An 18,373-nucleotide genomic window follows, 5' to 3' on the forward strand; every position below is an offset into this window, starting at 1 on the left:
TAATTTCCATTGGTTTTCTTTTTAATGGAAGTAAGACTGAGGAGCCCAGCACTCCCAGTTTATGCATTGGTTCAGGCTCCCAGGACTACATTTCATTTCAGTCCTCACAAGGATGTTCCCAAGTCTGTTGCTGACCTATTTTTAATTAGTTTGCTCCTCCTTGTCTTTTGTGTTTAAAAGAAATCCTGTTTTTAAGACTGTTTTGTTAATGTAAACAAATAGTGGCTTTCAATCACGTTTTCTCTACAGACAGATGTTCTAGGCTTTTTCTAAGAGAAGCCAAGTTTAGCAGAGATTTTCAGGTACCGCTACTAACTTGATCCACATCAGTTTGTTATACAGATGTTCAACCTGGTATCTCAAACAGTTAATGTTCTGCGTGATGATGAAACTGCATGCTGCACTTCACAATAGGACATCTAAAGTGGTCATCACTTCTGGAGGTGAAGGGAAGAATCTAACCAGCAGACTGCTCTGTGTCCTCTCCCTCCTGTTTAGCTTTATTCCTGCCCCCCCCGACCCTCCCCGACTCTCCAGGCTTGGCCTGTCTGAATGATGCATCAGGCCCTCAACCTGTCCGCCAGTGTGCTCGCCCCTGGGCCCCATGGCACCGGCGCCGTGCTGTTGGCCTGGTTTGTCAGGAGCATCCAAGTGTACCAAGCGTGAGCTTGACAAATGCCACCTGCCAGGAGTATATGTCCATGTAGGGAAGGAGGCAGTGAAGATGAAGAGTCAGAAACCACTAAAATATGAAAAGTACAACACCAGAACTCTGGGCTTCATTTCCCAGTCTGCAGCCAGCTGCCTGCCTGGCTGTGGTCTGATGTTTTTGATCAGAATGGGTATAATGACAGTTACCTGCCGACAGCTTGGTCTTGAAACCGTACTGTTTCGAGTATTTGTGTTTGCAGTGTGTTTTGAGCTCATCAGATGGAAAGAACCTGCCAGAGTAGTGCACTGGCAGGGTGGGTAACCCCATCCTCAGGAGTTCTTTCTGTGGAAGTTTTTGTCTTCAGAATGATCTTAATTTAAACTATGTGTCTGCTTGTATAACCTATTCTAGACCCGAAAGAGCTCAGGAACCAATTCACCAGATTGCTACTAATGCACTATTTCTGTCACTGTGAACGGGTGGTTTTTAGGGGGAGAAAACATTTCTGAAGAACAGCTTTAAGAGGGGTATTTGTGAGATGAGCTGATCAGTGGAAGCTTGATGCCTTGGTAATGTAATATGTAAATATCTAAAAAACTTCTAAGCCTAGTACCAGCAATTGTCCAATGACCTTTCTTGAGTACATCTTTCGTTAATGCAGACACTGCTTGTGCATGGTAAAGACGTTAACATGATAGGTGCCATACCGTGTCAAGATAGTGTAGTGTATGTGTCAATCACGTGACTGTGGATGAGTCCCTGAGGACTTGTTGATACAACAGACCATAATTGCTGCAAGGATCGTTTTGACAATCTGCATTTAAAACCCAACAACCCCTTTGCGTGGGGCCAGAAGAGAATATCCTTGCATTTTAAATTCAGTCCTGAATTGTGCTGCCTGTGGAAGCCATAAGTGGGATCAGCAAGGCACATCTGGGGCGTCCTGGCTGCAGAACTGGGGTAGGGTTGCAGCTGACCTGGGGGAGCACCCACCTGGCAGGCAGAGGAGCAGCCTCTGTGTGAGCCAGCTTGAAACCAGCTCGTTTGGGTGGTGGTTATCCCCAGCTGTAAGTTGCTCGGTGGGGCAAGTTTATTTTGAGGCACTTGAGCCAACAGTGCTCTCTGATGTTGGCTGCTCTGTAGTGTCTTCTGACTGACACCTGGACATACCCTGCCTGCGAGTTCGGGTGTCATTTGGTCTCTGCGCTAAAGCAGCCTGGCACTGACCTGGTGTTAGCACATCGTGGCTGAGGGAAGCTGCAGAATTTGCTGGGCACCCTGGGACTCAAATAACAGGGTGAGATGACAGGGCAGGGCTTGGGAGGAGCAGGCGGAGCTGCTCAAGGTGCTGTGCCTGTGCCAGGGGCTGCTGGCTCAGGTGTGGGCTCTCTGGAGGAGCTCGTGTGAGGAATAGGAAGCTTACACAGCCTGTCTTGTACAAGAGATTGGTCTTGACTATGGCAAGCAGTAATATTTACCCTTCAATTTCACAATCTGGAAAAATAAATAAAAGCCCTGTGAGACTGATGCTGTTTGGGGTTTTTACTGTAAAATACCGAATGTAGAAAGCTCTTTTTATTTTTTTTAAATCAAGGCAAGAGTAGCACAGTATCTGCTCAAGATGACTCAGTCTTGGGATTAGATCAGAGCAATCATGTGAGTTAGAACAGCAAGTGCCATCCCTGTCATTCAAAGAAGCATTATAATTATTAATGCATGATATGAATCTTTCTGTAGTGGCACAGCAAGACTATTAGGAAGATACGTATGGGCACAGGGTGTTTGAGAATGCTAATCAAAGAGGGTCTAGGAAATGTCAAACAGAAATTGACACTTCAACAGCATTAACCATCAGTCAGTTCCTCTTGTGGATCTCACCAAGGTTACCCCGCTCTTGGCTCCAGTGGTGGGGGAGGCAGGAGGGGCCGCTCTGCTGTGCCTTGGGTGGTTGCGGCAGAAGATGCGGTGAGAGCAAGGGTGGTGTCATGGGTGGAGCTTGGTTTCTCCAGCTCTCTTAGAACAGATGCAGGACATTGGTGCTGTTGGAGGTCTTCCTGGCATAGGTCACCATTGCTCACACCCCAATAAAGCCAGTCTGGTTTGAGAAATGAGATGAGAGTAGAGCCCTTGTAAGAGTCAGTCTCAGTTTAGCAAAATTTGGCACTAGGAAGAGAGCAGAATTAGTTTCTTTAATGCCAGCAAGAGGCATTAGCTGCTGGAAGCATCTGTTTGGTGGCAGTCCTGGTAACAGAGATCTTCATTTTGTGTAGAGAAATTAATGTATGCAGGATGGATGCCTGGACTTCAGATGAGTACAAATAAACAAACACCACCTTCATTTCTACATTTTATTTTTAATTGCCTTTCTTTAAGTCGTGATATTTGTGTATTGTTCCCATTAGAGACAATTTACGTTCCAGGCATCGCATTATCAGTCCCTTTATGTTTGCTTAGGGAAGAAAGTCTAATAGATTTCTGTTGACTTTTTTTTTTTTTTCTCCCTCCTTCTATCATTTTTAATATGGATCTTGATCAGTTTATCCATGTGGATGGTGTCTGTGCTGTGGGGGCTGGGTGTGTATTTATTCCTGCTAAAGAGGAGTTTAGCACAGCAGCCCCTGTGCGTTCCAGGGAAACTCCTATATATTCTAAACCCTTTATATGTTTCATGTAACCAGGACTGTACCCCAGTTCCTGGTGATGCTGCAGGTATGGTATTACTGGAGCGCTAACCGTGGTACCTCAAGTTCCACTGGAGCTGAATGGAAGAATGCACTTATCAAACATGGCCCAGAATAACTGGCCCTGACTGGGAGGATATCCAGATGACTTGCCTGTGGGTCTTTTCTGCAGTGAATTGTTGAGAAATTATTTGCCATTCTGGACATGAGCGGGAACTGTAAGATCAGCACTGGAGAATTGTTGTGTATCTCACGGTTAAGCCTAAGCCCACGCTACAAAGTGAGCAAAGGCTCACTGTCCTGGGGAAGGAGGTACCTGCACTGCAGCCTGTCCCTTTGGATGGTCTCTGAATAAGAGGGTTCTGTTGTGTTCCACAAGGTGACTAAGGGAATGACCAAAACATAGTCCAAGATCTTTAAGTATCATGAAGACAATCATTAGTAGGGCTAGTGCCTAGATTAGGGAACCCCTAACTGAGACAGATGGGATTTATGAATGTTTGCGCCATGTAGAACAGGGGGCCGTAACTTTAGTTTGCAAAGTATATTGAGTCCTTTTGATTTACCTCTGACTGGTGGAGTGACCTTGAGCAAAACATGCAGTCTTCCTACACCAGGAGAGGAGAGCTAGGCAGGAATTTTTTGACAAGACATTTTTCATTTGAAAATGCCATTTCACTGAAACCGGAATTCTTCAGGAAAAAGTACCAGTTTTGATGAATTTCTCATTTGGAATTTTTTTGGTCAAAAAACGTTCTCCCCCCAATAGACTTCTTTTTTTCCAAATTCATTTTTATTTCTACCGTCTACAACAAATATTTCAGAAGTCAGAAGCAAACATCTTGACCCTGTCTGATACTTGTTCAGACCTCAAGATTGTAAAACTTGATTTTCTGTTGCAATCCAGAAATTTTCGAAACTCCTCATCAATTATTGCAAGATGGGAAAACTTTCCTTCCAGTAACGTTTCATGTTGCCATCTGCAGAGAGAATGCCTCTTTGGTACCTGATCAGCTGTGGAGCCCTACTCCCTTTGTATTGGTAAGGTGCTTTGGGATTGTCAGGCAGAAGGTGCTGTAGAAGGACCAGCTGCAGTTGCAGTGTCCAGCTGGATGCGTCTTCCCCTGCTGTCTTCCAGGTGAAGTGCAATTGCTTTTTCCCCTTCCCCCTCTGATCTCACCAAATTAAAGCAAGAAAAAGACTCCACCAGCAAGACCTGCTTCTGGATTTGCAGTCAGTAGCCATCTCCAATAACCATCAGGCTGTCAGCTTCCCCCCCACCTCCCCCTACCTCCCACCTCCCCCATCACTCACCAAAGGAAAAAAAGAGCCGGAGCCACAGCTTGAAATATATCATGCAATAGTGTATCATGAATTTCTTGTGAATCACATTGGTGAAGCAGGTTTATTTATTTCTGAGACTCTAAATCAATACAAAGTAGGTCTCTTAGTTCTGAAGCTGGGATGGAGTGTGAAAAAATGAGCCCATTGTACTCTTAAAACTTTGGGGAAAGGAGATGACAGCTATATAATTCCATTTACCAGGCACTAGGGGCTTTAATGTGAAGGTGACAGGGAGCTCTTTGTGCATTTAGAGCACCATATCTTCTAAATAAAAGATCTGTAGACTTGATAGTGGAGTATAGCTCTGACTTTAATAATCTCCAAGCATTAGACCGAGCCAATATGTTCCCAAGTCAGAAGGGTCCCCCACCGAATGCTCGTAAATTAAAAGTGCAGGAACTGCACACATTCATAGATTAGAAATGCAAGAAGTGCAGTCCGTCTCCAGGCAGAGAGGAGGTGTCTGTGCTCGTGCCGCCATGCGAATAGCCTAAAGCTCCAGGAATGGGTCTGTGCAGGAGCACGGCTCGTGCTGGCATCCTTCCTCAGCTCGGTTCTCCTGTTCAGCGTTGCTGCTGTTTTACCCACTAACGACATGATAGGTGTGGGGGAAGAGCTGAGTGATAGAAATGAACGCTGTAAGATCTGTTGAGGCTTGACTGCACATAATAGCAGCCAGGTTTTAAGTTCCTATATTGTGTTTTCTGATGAGACATTCATTCTGATCATTTCTGCCTGTTTATGAAAAATAGGCTATTTATAGTACGTGCATGTGCCTTTTCTGCTTCAGGTTTCTGGCAGATAATATAAATGGTGGGATGGGAATTGCAATTATTGAAATTATTCAGATAAAAATCTGGCACTTATATTTGATATAAACACATGATATGCTCTGAATAATAACAGCACTTATGTTACATAATGATTCCCATTCAAGCCCTCTGCTGTCATTTTTTTCAGATCTTTCATCTTTGATGAAACATAGGAGCCAATCAGGTTTGCAGCCAAACCAGCTTTGCAGTGAATGTCTCAACTAACCAGCAGCTCAGTTTCTGAAAAGGAGCACAGAGATAGCAGCTGGTCATCATGGGTTTGAGTGCTAGAAAATTATTAATATGCATATGACATGCTTATAAACGTATTGAGGATGGTCTTTTAAAGGCTGAAAAGGCTGCTAGCTAGAATCCCGGCTCCCCTTTGTACTTTCCAAAAGATCCTCTGAAGTAAAAAGAAATGCCATTTCCCATTACGGTAGGAAGAGTGGCTTTTGGTGGACAAAATGAAATAAGTATTGACAATACTGCCCATGTATTTTGTAAGGATGTGGTATCAAAGGTTGCATTATCTGGAAGATAGCGTTAGTTCTTGCAGTCATGGGCTGAGCTTTAACACGTGCTGTTCTAGAACTAGCATTGCCTTCTGACCACTGATTTCCTCATGCTTTCGTTGAGATGAGGGCACAGAGGAAGCATTTTGTCCTGCACACCCTGTTAAACACACTGCTTTCTACACACGTGAAAGGCTTGTCTTCAGGAGCAAAGGAAAGGGAAACTGAGTGGCTCATCTGAGTCCAACCTGGGTTCCTAGTGACTGGGAGGCCTTCGGCATCGAATACACAAGGAGTAGGTGGTGGCGGTCCTGCTTTATCCGTTAATGCTAGTGCTTGGAGGGGCAGCCGGGGAAGGGCTGCTGGTGGAAGGGGAAGCAGACCTGTTTGCTAACACCGGGGAGGGAGGCAGCGCTTGCTGTGCCTCACTCAGAAGTGTCAGACCGGCTGCTGCTGAATTGAGAAGAGAAAATTATATCCAACATGCAAAGGAGCTGGGATAATGTGTAGGAAAGCAGTAGTAACAGGAGTGAAGAGTTCTCACTAGAGACCTCAGAAGGGGCAAGTTTGGAGTCTTCGTGAGCTTTCATGAGGTGTTAAGATTTTAATTTAAAGCAAACTTTCTGGTGCCAGAAGCTTACTATTTGGTGCTTTGCTGTTCATGGCTGCTCTTTTTTGTCTGTCTTTCCCATCAGATTAAGCACAAGATCGGAGGTCAAATATTGCCAATATTCAGGTCTATGTGTATTGTGTATCTCTGCTTTACAATCCTGGAACCTGTTCTTTCCTGCCCCTCTTGCTGGACCTTTCTTGATCTCTGGTCTGTGGCAGCTGACTCTGGTAGCTGCATCTTTGACTGTTCCCTGGAGTGCTGGTAACCTTTCTGCTAGGAAGGACCTGCTTTGTGAACTTAACCCTTCCATGCACGTGTTTGGTAGTTAAACAGATGCCTTTTGTAAGCCTTGGGCTAATGCTACTTTCACTTCTTTAACCTCCTACGTTATGTGACTCCATGTACCCCTGGCAGACCCAAACTCTCAGGATTTGAAGTTTACCCTTTTGACAGATCCTGGTCATATCAGATACAGGATTTAATTCTGTGCAGTCTCTTCTCCCATGAGTTTGCTTCTAGCATTCCTTATCTAACTGATTTAGCAACGTTTCTAAATCCACTCATGCCTCCGCTGACCATGTGTCTTGCTGAGGAACATCTGAATCCTTTAATTGCAGGAGCATTGGTTTTGCACTTCTCCAGCAGATGTGTTCTTGGATATTTTCTCACAGAAACATTTATACAGCAATATGCATTGCACCATTTAAGATTGTTAATTGGAGATTGAATTACTTGTCAGCCTTTAAAAATGTAGTCCTCTGAGGTCAGAGATGAGGTGGTTAGCAGAGCTGAATGGATGAGCTGTTGCATTCATTTTTTTCCTCAAGCCCAATGATCATTGTCTATAAGCTGGCTAGCCCTCCAGTGCCTTTTAACCTCTGGCACCCAATTCAGTCTGCAGCTGTATGCGCGAAGCAAGTTGGCAGGATCTCTGATCCTGAGAAGACGGAAGAGCACAGGCGCAGAAGCAGGCTTGGGGACCAGCACCCAGCCCAGCAGTGTCCCTGGAAGACAGCCTCTTTAACCCCTTGACTGCACAGCTGCCGCACTGGGGCGCGGAGCAGCCTGCTTTGCATTTCCACTGCGCTTAAGTCAGGGTCTGATTTAGAGCTTGCGCAAGCCCGTATTACATATCCCTCCTGCTGCACTCAGCACAGGTGTGAGTGCACGTGTGGACATATATGTCATACAAATGAAGGCAGCAGGCGCTCATCGGTACAACTTTTAAATGCAGCTTGGGACTGCGTTGCCTCTGCTGACAAACACTGACAAGTAAATACTACGCTCGCTCAGTATTACAGAGGGATTTCATGTGCACAGCCCCTCACAATGCTCTGCCACTTCACTGAAATGTCTGGAGCACTCGGGAAAAGGAACTGCATATTTATCTTGATCTCCAAAAAGGGATTTAAGGGCGAGAGCAGGCGGTATATTAGACTATTTTCATTGCCTGTCAGCAGTGGTAAACCTGAGCTGTCTACAGTGTCTCCAGATAAGCAGCAGCAGAGGCCCATTTTGCATGTACATACGTTTGCATTAGTTCATAGATGGGGAGTTTAAATCCTCTTTATTTTTATTTTCCTCTGTGGAAAGCATTTAGCTAGGCTTGTGCCTGGCATCTGGAGGCCTGTGCTTTTCTTTTCCTTGAAGCTAAATCTATGCTGCTGTCTTTTCTAGCATGTCTTTTCATGGCACTGATTTTGTTAGAGGAAGATGAAGGTGTTTGAGCTCAGAAGGGAGACCCAGGAATATCTCTCTGCAAACCCACGTGCTTACACTGACTACAGATTTTTGGACTAGTTGTGTAACTTTTGTGCCTTGGTTTCCTCTGTATGTAAACCTCGACTGACATCTGTCTCATGGGCAGTTTTGTGAGGATCAGCCTGTAAAATGCTGAGGTTTGTGAAATGCCACACTACCAGGCCTTTTCTCATCCAAAGGAAAATAAACTTGGAATTTAGTAACATTGTGCCTTACCAGTTAGGCTTTAGGTGGGCACAGTGGCTCCCTGACCCCAGTTGTGATTAACTGATGTTGTGCAGGAAGAAAGCTAACTGGTCCAGTGTGGTTTTATAACCAGATAAAAAATTTTCTATTTTCATATCCTTTTAGCACCTTCTTTCTTTCAGCCCAAAAGGTCAAATCCCGAGAAATGTGGAGTTCCCCTCTACTGTGGGTGAGATGAGTTATGTCCTGGGCACTCATAGGATGTTGGGACGAGGATGAAGTCACACCCAAGCATCCCTTCCATAAGGACCGGGTTGCCTTGGGCTCAGGGCTGCTCCTCTCTTGGGGCATCCCTTCTTCCTAAAGAAGGTTGGTTGGTTGGGGAGGGCAGGTTGTTTGTGTGTGTTTGAGGGGGTTTTTAAGATCTAAATGAAGCAGGTATGTAATGCCCTCTGTCTGTTAGAAAGACTCAACCCATAAAAATAACAAACAGCATGTATTTGCTAGAATGTCAAAGTTATGAGTTTATTTTGTAATGATGTGCTCCTGCCTTCATGAGGTAAACTGGCCGTGGCAGAGGTGTTATTAGTAATATGGACTCAGTGGAGCAGAAAGCCGAGTGACCGAGAGATCAGTGTATCAGTCAGTGAGAGGGCAAATGGAAAGAGACAGCAGGAGAATGAGAAAAGAGCTGCGGTGCCTGGGCTGAGATTAGAGATGGAGCTGTGCAAGAGAATTAGAAGCCCAGCAGTCAGGGTCTTACTTTTTCTAGTCTCTCTAAGGAGCTGGTGGGCTTTGTCTTTGCTATAGCCAACTTCATGCGCAGTGTTGGGGTTTTTCCCAATTAAAGGCTTAAATGGGTTCACCCTACCAGTTGTCTTAGTTGGAGCAATTTTGAATTGGTGAGCTGAGCTCAGGTCAGCACCCAGGAGAGTCGGTCACATATCGGCTCAGTTGCTGCTTGGGGAAGGGCAAGTCATATAAGTGCCCTCTGCCTCAGTTTCCCCACTGGGGATTGTTCCCCTTCGGGATCGTTGTTCATAAGATCTTACCTGCACACAGAGCTTGGGAAGGTCTGTTGTGAGTGGTTTGCTCCATCTGTTGGTGTTGAAGCGGTCATGACTTGCTGCAGGCCTTGTATGTATCTCCTTGGCCCACACCTCCTTGTCCCATCCCGTCTACTGATGGTTTGCCTGTTTTTCTTTCAAAAGGTGCTTGGACGGGAAGTTTATACCTCCAACAACCAGCTGGGTGGGATCCAGATAATGCACAACAACGGAGTGACGCACAGCACCGTGTGTGATGATTTTGAAGGAGTCTACACTATTCTGCAGTGGCTTTCCTACATGCCAAAGGTAATTCCTGGCCCTGCGGCAGTGCAGGCTGCCACTACCTATCCGCTTTGCTCACAGAGTTTTGTGGCCTGGGGGATTCTCTGTATCTGTGGGTATTTTACTGTGTTTGCATGGTGCCTAGCAAATGGTTTAGGCTCCTGATCGAGGCTGTTGAGCATTATGGTGTATGGAAGTAAACAAAGTAGGCTTTGTCTTAACGTGCTCCAGGAGCTGTGAAGTGGGTCAGCCTGCCACTGCCTTGGGTACTTCCACTCCTCTGGTGTGCTGCCCTCAGCACCGAGCAGCAGGATTTTATGTAAGCAGTGGATTATCTCTTATGGAAAAGACTCCAAAAGTTCCCTTCTGAGACAGTAATTTATAGGAGTTGATATATATGTGTAAGCTGCTCTGCAGCCAGGAAGGTAGCAACAAGAACATGCAGGTCACCTTCCTTCAGGAAAGAGTGCATAGAATGAGTTGGGTGGCCTGGTCACCTTTCAAAGATTAAATTGCAGCGCCTCGCTAGTGCTGGCTATGCCTGAAGTTCAAGAGCAAATGAAGTACAGGGTATGCCAGGTGGTGCCAAAGGAGGGTTTGAGAGGGTGCATGGAGCACACTGGAAGTTTCTTCAGGCTCTTGCCAAAAGGCTCTGGGATCCCATCAGTCAAAGGGTTGTGCAGTGTGGGGGAAAGAGGACTCTGACCAGGTCCTTTAGACCCGGTGTTTGGTGCAAAGCCACACAGGAGAATTCCTTCAATATTTTTCTTTTTCACTTAGAGTGTATACAGCCCTGTTCCTATCCTCAAAGTCAAGGATCCTATAGACAGAACCATTGAGTTTGTTCCTACCAAGACTCCCTATGATCCTCGCTGGATGCTGGCTGGACGCCCAAACCCAAGTACGTAGCTCTTTCGTGACCAGTAGATGTAGTAATGTGTCTTGTTTCAAGACTGTCAAGTTTTTGTGTCTGCAATCCAAATGTATTTCAGAGCTTACAAAGTAATTAGTTCTAAACAATTGGAATATAATATGTAAAAATAGCATATAAATTCTGAGTGCTTAAGGATGCCCACAATTATTACTTTTACAGATTTTCTTTTTTTTTTCTGGTTTGGAGGCAAGTCCATATACAAAAGGTCTGTACGCTGAGGGAACCGCAGTATGTCTGCAGTTCTTGGAAAATAATTGTGTTGGAATTGCTGCAAACCATTGCACCTGCATGCATGCTTCTGGGGTTGCGCAGCCTGTGTACATACAAGCTGCAAACTGGGTAACCATTATACTTGCTGTTATTAATGAGTTTGGGGGGTTAAATTGAGATTTGTGATAAACTTAAGTTTTCTGGTTTTGGATAATATTTTTTCATCATCTCTCAAGTAATTCATCCAGCTGTCTGAGTGCAGCTAATGCTGGCTTCCAAATCGAGTGACTTCAGATTTTAATTTAGTGGAAGCGTTAAGGAAAGCAGATGATTCCTTGTGATAAGTTAAAGCAGATATCTCCTAGGTGAAAAGTTAAAGCCATTTATTAGAGGAGATATTGCCGTGATATTCTTCAAACTGACGCCCGACACGAGGCCAGAATCTAAACGATCAGCTTTGGGCTCACGATAAAGAGATAATTTTGAAATGGATGGTCACATTTTACAGTGGGGCCACAGAGGCAAGGAATGTAGAACACAGTAATTACAAGTTTGGTCTTGATAAAACACTCTCCATCCTGTTTAAGTCAGCAGAGGTTAGCTTGCTTGGATCTCCACTTTTAATTGGTTTTGGACTTGGGTTTGCAGAAACAGAGGTGCTTGTTCCGATTAAAGCATTCCTCAGAAACTGTGTGCCAAGAGCTAAAGCTGGGAGGGACTTGGGGTTTTTTTTGGATTGGTGTGGGGTTTTTTCAGAGCTTCATGAAACCCCAGTGGAAAACAGGTGCTCCCAGAGATTTCTGTAATTGTCTGGGTGGGTTAGGGTATCTTGATGCCTTGACTTTGGGATATACAGCTTCTGCAGGCTGGAGGGCTGCAGAAAGAGAGCACTCTGCAAACATTCCATGTCACTCCCCATTCCAGCATCCACAGGCAGCCCAAATGCAAACTCCTTATTGTGGCCTTACCTGCTTGCTGGAGTAGGGTCCAAGCTAAAATACTGGAAAACCTTCCTGCCATGGTCTGACGTCTGGAGAGTGGCAGCGGTGCCGTGCCACTGCACAGGTCGCCGAAGTGAGGCTTAACTCATTCATAGCATCTTCCATGACCACTTAAGAAACACCCATAGAAAGTAGAGAAATATACTGTAAACTGCCACCCCGCTTCCCGTGGAGGTTACTGTCACCCTGAGAATTGTATTTGAAGGAATGTATGTGGATTGTTAGTGAACAGATGTTGTTGGTCTGGAGGTGGAGAGGTTTTGTCAGTATTTTTTTTCTGTCAGATTTGCCAGAATCACACTGGTGTCTGTGATTCAGGAGGAACCCCAAGTCTGATACTGCACTGGCTCATAAAGGGCAAATAATATTAGTTCATGGTTAGCACGATCAGGGTGATCGAGCCCTCACACTTCAGGGTAGAAGCTGATGTCTGCAAGGGTTAGGAAAAGTTTACTTCTAGAACTGCAGTCATCTCGGTAGTGTTCTCTTCTGGAACAGTTGGATTTCTCTCAAGCATGAGGAAGTTGCTGCATTCTTTGGGCAAGAGGATAGGCCTGGTGGCATGTACTCTGATCCAGGATGGTGACATGCATTAGTTCTGGGAGAGGTGCATCATCTGTGTCTTCTCTGGAGCAAGGAGGCTTTTGGTATCGGAGTACTTCATTCCAGTTTCTCTAAAAGAATGTGTGAAACATGCTAAGATGTGTGGTCTAGTTTTAAAATATCACAGGAATTTTTATATTTAGCTCCTGAACCTCTTCAACATTCTTTCGTTAAAGGAGATATTAGGCAGAATCAAGAGAAAAATGTGAGATAAGTTTTAAAATAAAATAGGCATTTTGAAAAACATCTTTAATGACTTTACTGCCTTTTGACAAATGTTTGTAGTGTCTTGAAAAAAAGTTATTTATTTAAAAGCGCACAGAGTTCCTCTGCTACCCGAACCCCATCGTTTAACAATAAATGATGCTTTTGCTGATAAATTACTGTCTTTATGCAGACTAGCAAATGAAATAAGACATGATGGTTGAAGACAACAAATGCTTAGCTGACTAATGCTCTCCTGTATTATAATCTATTCAAAAATAAATAAATAAAAAGGCAGTGCTACCTTCTCCAGTTGGTATTTTTAAGCAAGTTTCTGTTGCTCCTTTGATACTCTCTCTTCTTTTTTCCTCCCTTCTCTGATATTTCCATTTTTTTCCCCCTTCCCCTTAGGTCAGAAAGGACAGTGGCTAAGTGGTTTCTTTGACAATGGCTCGTTCCTGGAGATCATGCAGCCCTGGGCGCAGACAGTTGTGGTTGGTAGAGCAAGGTAAATTCTAAGAGGTGTTTCAGACATTTGTAGAAATGAAATTTTTGTTATGCTTTGCATTTTTCTAGAACATCCTTTGGAAGTTGATGGCTATAAGTAAAAATAAGTCATTACTTGAATAGGATACTTCTTTGCCACATGAATGAAGCATGGTGTGATTGTTTCTCCTGTTTTGCTTGGAGGTGACAGCTTTAACATGCACAAAAGCCCAAAAGAGAGAGATTGTTTAAAATTATGGCAGACAGTATATGCTTCTGTAGGTACGTGGTTGCATAGTGAGGCGTTCTTTCAGCTCTGCCTTAGTTGAAAGGTACATTACACAGCTTATTGTTTTGCATTTTATTTAACTTGCAAGAAAAGTTCAGCTAAAACTAGAGCAAATCGCAAGAAACTCTGCACAGAGGAGAGCTTAACATTGAGGTTTGGGTGGAATAACTTGGAGCATTTTCCAAACGAGCACCTGAACTTAGTTATTTTTCATGATGCAGAGATGCGCAGCTCCAGACACCTGTGGCACTCGCCTCCTCCCAAAGGGAGTCACTTCCCTTACTTTGCTGCAAAGTCGCACCTGTGCAGGATTCTAAAATGTTCCCCATTGCCTCGGGATTGAGATCCCTGCCTTGAAAATATTCGCAGCCTGGGTCATTCTCAGCGTTGCAGGTCTCCGCGCTGGCAGGAAGCAGAAGCCTGCACGTAGGGTCCTGTATTTTGACAGAAGGCAAATCAGAGCTGGGCTCAAAACCTGCTCAATCACCTTTTTTTCTAGTTTCTTCTTTATTTTTTTGCCCCCACCCCCAATGACGCTGTGAGTTTCCTGATCTGATTGTCTACTTCCTCTCGGAATAAAGCCATTTTGAAAGAGTACATTTATCTCCCTTGAGTTTCACTACAAGTGCTTGAGCTGTCCAAACGCAGCGTGCTTATCCTTTGTCACTCCTCATTCCTCAGAATACCGCCAGCTCTCCTCTCAAGACAGAGCTTCATACTGTTGCCTCCAGCAGACTCCCAGCTCCTAATTGATGTCAGTGGTTTTGGTTAATTGTTAGCCTTCTTTTGTTTGTGGTTTTTTTTTTTTTTAAATATTTTATTTTTTTTCCCCTTTCTTTTGTTAGCAAATGAGAGGGGAGGAAAAAAACCTGAAGTACCTGAGTGGGATCCTGGAGGCTTCAGGTGTTACACTTAATGAGATATGGTCGTGCCTGTGCATGGCGGGTGTTGAGACTGCCCTAGCTCCTAGCAGAAGTCTGCAGCAAAGAAAAATCTTTATTTACAGATCTTTCACTTCCCAGTGCCGACAACCCAGAGCCAAATTACCTGATAATACTTACAATCTTCTAGAAATCCTGTGGCCACCCCTGGGGTCTGACTCCATCAGCCTCTAGCCTCATCAGCTTGGTGACTCAAGAACTGACCATAGTACCAGGATATCCCTGGTGATGCTGTGTTTGATTACCAGAGCGTTCAGTGGGAGACAGAGAGGGACACAACTGTTCTGAAACACACCTGGGATAGCCACCTAGTTTCCCAGCCGGTATAGCTGTGAATCAGTGCTGCTCCTTTTCTCCGCTATGTTGATAGCACCCGTGGCCCAAGAATATTTGGTGCCACGAGCTCCCATTTCTCTTTTAGACTTTCAAAAGGCACAGTTCAGGGCCCTCCTAATGAGGGTCAGAGAGCCAGAGGTCACGCTATGAAATAGCAGAGCTTATGGCATTCACTAGAGCTCATGTGCAACACCCCAGAGGATGTGTGCATTCTGGACATCTCTAAAACAGCCATCAGGAGCTCTGTTAATATGTTAATGAAATGCATAACAACTGAAGGAGGCGTCCAGATAAGAGAATGTGCTCAGCAAGATGTCCCTCTGTTGCTCTTCTCATAAGAATTCTGAGGGTCTTTAGTTGGTTTAGAGCTGCCTTTGGACTCTCCTAGTGCAGAATGTGATACAATGAAACGTACCCGTTTCCTCAGGTACCAGGGCAGGAGGAGGAGTGTGTGCACGAGGCAGAGCAGCGTGGCAGTGTCAGCGTATGGGCTGTGCAAGCCCAGCTAGAGGCAAACTGCGGCTGAGCCAGAGCAGCGTCTGTGTGCAGGTGCAGCTCAGCTCTGCCTGTCTCTGTCCCAGGGGTCTGAGTGCTATTACCCCTGAAGATCCTTCCCCTTCAGAATATTGTCTCATCTTTATACATTGTTGAGAGGAGCCAAAAATATCTGCTGACTCCACTCTTAATTGAAGCACGTAACCTTGGGATGTCCTGTGACCTTTTGATACACTTTGGTATTTTTATCTGCCATCCGTGACACTCTAAAGTTTTATCTCACAATGTCCTATAATTATTTAAAGGCTTTTAGGTTAACCAATATACCGAGGGGCATGGATGGGTAGAGAAATCAATGATTTGGCAAAGCTAGAAAGCCTCTGTCCAGGCCCATGCTCAGCTTCACTTTTGCAGTTCCTTTCTTCTGACAAATTCCAAGTTGCTTTGGACTCTCACATAACAGGTATATATAATACAAATGAAACTGACTTCTTTCAAAAGCAGTGGTATTTTGAAAAAACAAATATGAATGTATTCTTCTGGGATTGTTACTGTAAGTGCTGCCAAAACTCATCTTTTGTATGTATGTTTGGAATACGTGTGCTGTTGGCTGTAAATTGTCTTTTATTATTCTATGGCAACTTGTCCAGGGACACACTATAAAACAAGATGTAGCATCTTCATGTGCTAGCCTGATAAAATTTATATGAAGTATTATGGAAAACAGAAGTTGTTTTGAGCTGTTTTCAAGTTCAATAAATAACTGTAATACTTGGATAAAGATGTTCTTTATTAGGTCACATGGGCCCTAATATAGAAGTTATAAGTTACCGATTTAAGACGGCTTCTGCAATTACGGGTTTCTAGGCAGACTCTTAATCATAGTGAATGGGAATATTTTCAACCCCCTAGTGCACATCGGCCTTGTCGCTTTTTCTGCCTGCAGCACATGCCATCCAGCTTGAGGTGGTTGAGGAGAGAGCGTAGGCTCTGCTGGGACTCCTGTCCTGGGAGTAAGCAGTTGTCATCGCGAGCAAGATGCCTTTTGTGTAAAGGAGTGGTTAGATGCTGTGGAAAGCGGAGCTGAGCATCCTCCCTGGTGCCTACACTCCCTGCCCATCTCTCTGTCCCTGCACCCTTCCCACCCGTGCAGTCATCCTGCAGCAGAAGCTCTGGGGATGAGGTAGATGGGCAAACCTTTTACCTGTCATTCACTGTAACCTCTTGGGAGAGGGAGGGTTTTGTAAGCAGTGGAGGTTTAGGCTGGCTGAGACATCAGCATTGCTTAGACAGGCAGCCTGTAGATGCATTTCATCAGCTGACAGTGTTTGTGACAACAGGGCTGGGGAGCCTTGAGTCTTCACGTTTATTTTTTGTAGTCAAGGTCGTCAAAATCTGTGTGGTGGTGGCAGGTGACTGCTGCTGGACATGTAGCTATATCGTTCAAAATTTGGGCTTTGGTTTATTCTAAATAATTTTTAGTGAGGTGTGTGCTAGTTTTTAGAACTAGTTTTTGCTTTGAGAGCTGTGACTTCTGCTCTGAAATTCTCCAGCCACATACCTAAATCCTTCAAAAAGGCCAGAATGCTGCTTCCACCATTTGCTTGCTTTATTTGTCTCTCTTGAGTATTTTGATGCAAATTGGAAAAAAATTCTAGTTCTGTAACAGCAGAAATATGAATTTTGATTTGTCTCGCATGTTACCAGGCTGGGAGGAATACCTGTAGGAGTAGTTGCCGTAGAAACGAGAACGGTGGAGCTCAGCATCCCTGCTGATCCTGCAAACCTGGACTCTGAGGCCAAGGTAGGTTGAACATGTGCTCAGGTGCTTGTTTGTCCTCTGCAAATGTCTTTTGTGGAAAGAACACTTCTTTTGATGGGATTTCACACCCCCCCGCCCCACCCCCCCTGCCCCCAAATGTGGGACAAAAAGTATAGCCATTCCTTGGTGAGGTGCTGCATGGCAGCTGCTGGGAGGAGTGAACAGACAGTTGTGTTGGCCATTCGTGCAGGAGACATGTTCCCCAGCAGTTCTGCTTCTCTTACGACTTAGGTGAGGTGCCAGGGACTAGGGCCCAGGAGATCTGGTAGGCAAAAATTGTTCCCCTTTTGCTGTGACCATAGTGTTTCACGGTCTTTCTGCTCTGACATTTTGCTTTTCTTCTGCCTGATCTTACAGCTCCGGCCCTACATCTCTTTGGGGTTTTCTCCTTTCCTTATCCTTTTCTCTCCCTTCTCCTTCATGTGCTTTCCACAGTCACAATGCCATCTCTGTTTTTCTAAGCTAGTGGGAATGCTCCTCTTGACTTTGGTGACAAAAGAATTGTCCTGATTTTTCTGTAGGCAAGCAGATACTAAGCATTTCACACGCTGCATTCCTCATTGTTAATTCCATATCACAGCTCTTGTTGCATGTATTTCTGTGTTCTTATGCCAACTCTTACATTAATGTGTTTCAAGGCTTAACAGGTTTTTTTTGTTCACAACAGATAATCCAGCAGGCTGGTCAGGTGTGGTTCCCTGACTCTGCCTTTAAGACTGCGCAGGCTATCAATGACTTCAACAGAGAAGGGCTGCCGCTGATGGTCTTCGCTAACTGGAGAGGCTTCTCTGGTGGAATGAAAGGTAGCCATCAGTTCAGATCCCCTCTTGGCATTGTCCTGTAGAGTGGTTTGTCTTTTACTGCTCAGTGCGCTGCTGCTGCTCCCTGCTGTGTCATACCCAATGGCACCGGCTCTGCTGGTTTAGCATCCTGAAGCAGTTCTCTGGGGACAGACCAGCAGTGGGAATGTGTGGCAAGGGACAGAAGTAGGTCGTGTCTTTGGGTAGCAGCTAGCTATTACATTGGCTTGGCTGTGGTGACAGCTTGTACCCAGAAACTTGCAGAATGGATCTGCTTCACCAGAGTTTGATGCAGTGTGCATCCAGCCTGTCTCTTTCATGGCAAGTATGTGACCTCCCTTAGAAATGCTAATAAGG

At 44.9% G+C, this 18,373-nt stretch overlaps 1 protein-coding gene across 9 annotated transcripts in view; it reads left to right on the plus strand.

The window, feature by feature from the left end:
- Positions 1 to 18,373, plus strand: part of ACACA (acetyl-CoA carboxylase alpha) — a 148,072-nt gene that overhangs the window by 103,687 nt on the left and 26,012 nt on the right. For all 9 annotated transcript variants that reach the window (XM_056341575.1, XM_056341593.1, XM_056341568.1 and 6 more), the window contains 5 exons: positions 9,776 to 9,919; positions 10,676 to 10,796; positions 13,259 to 13,355; positions 17,102 to 17,198; positions 17,884 to 18,019. In XM_056341575.1, coding sequence (XP_056197550.1) covers positions 9,776 to 9,919; positions 10,676 to 10,796; positions 13,259 to 13,355; positions 17,102 to 17,198; positions 17,884 to 18,019 — 595 coding nt within the window. The remainder of the gene's footprint in view (positions 1 to 9,775; positions 9,920 to 10,675; positions 10,797 to 13,258; positions 13,356 to 17,101; positions 17,199 to 17,883; positions 18,020 to 18,373) is intronic.

This window comes from Falco biarmicus, chromosome 1, assembly GCF_023638135.1.
Source record: "Falco biarmicus isolate bFalBia1 chromosome 1, bFalBia1.pri, whole genome shotgun sequence".
Lineage (NCBI taxonomy): Eukaryota > Metazoa > Chordata > Aves > Falconiformes > Falconidae > Falco > Falco biarmicus.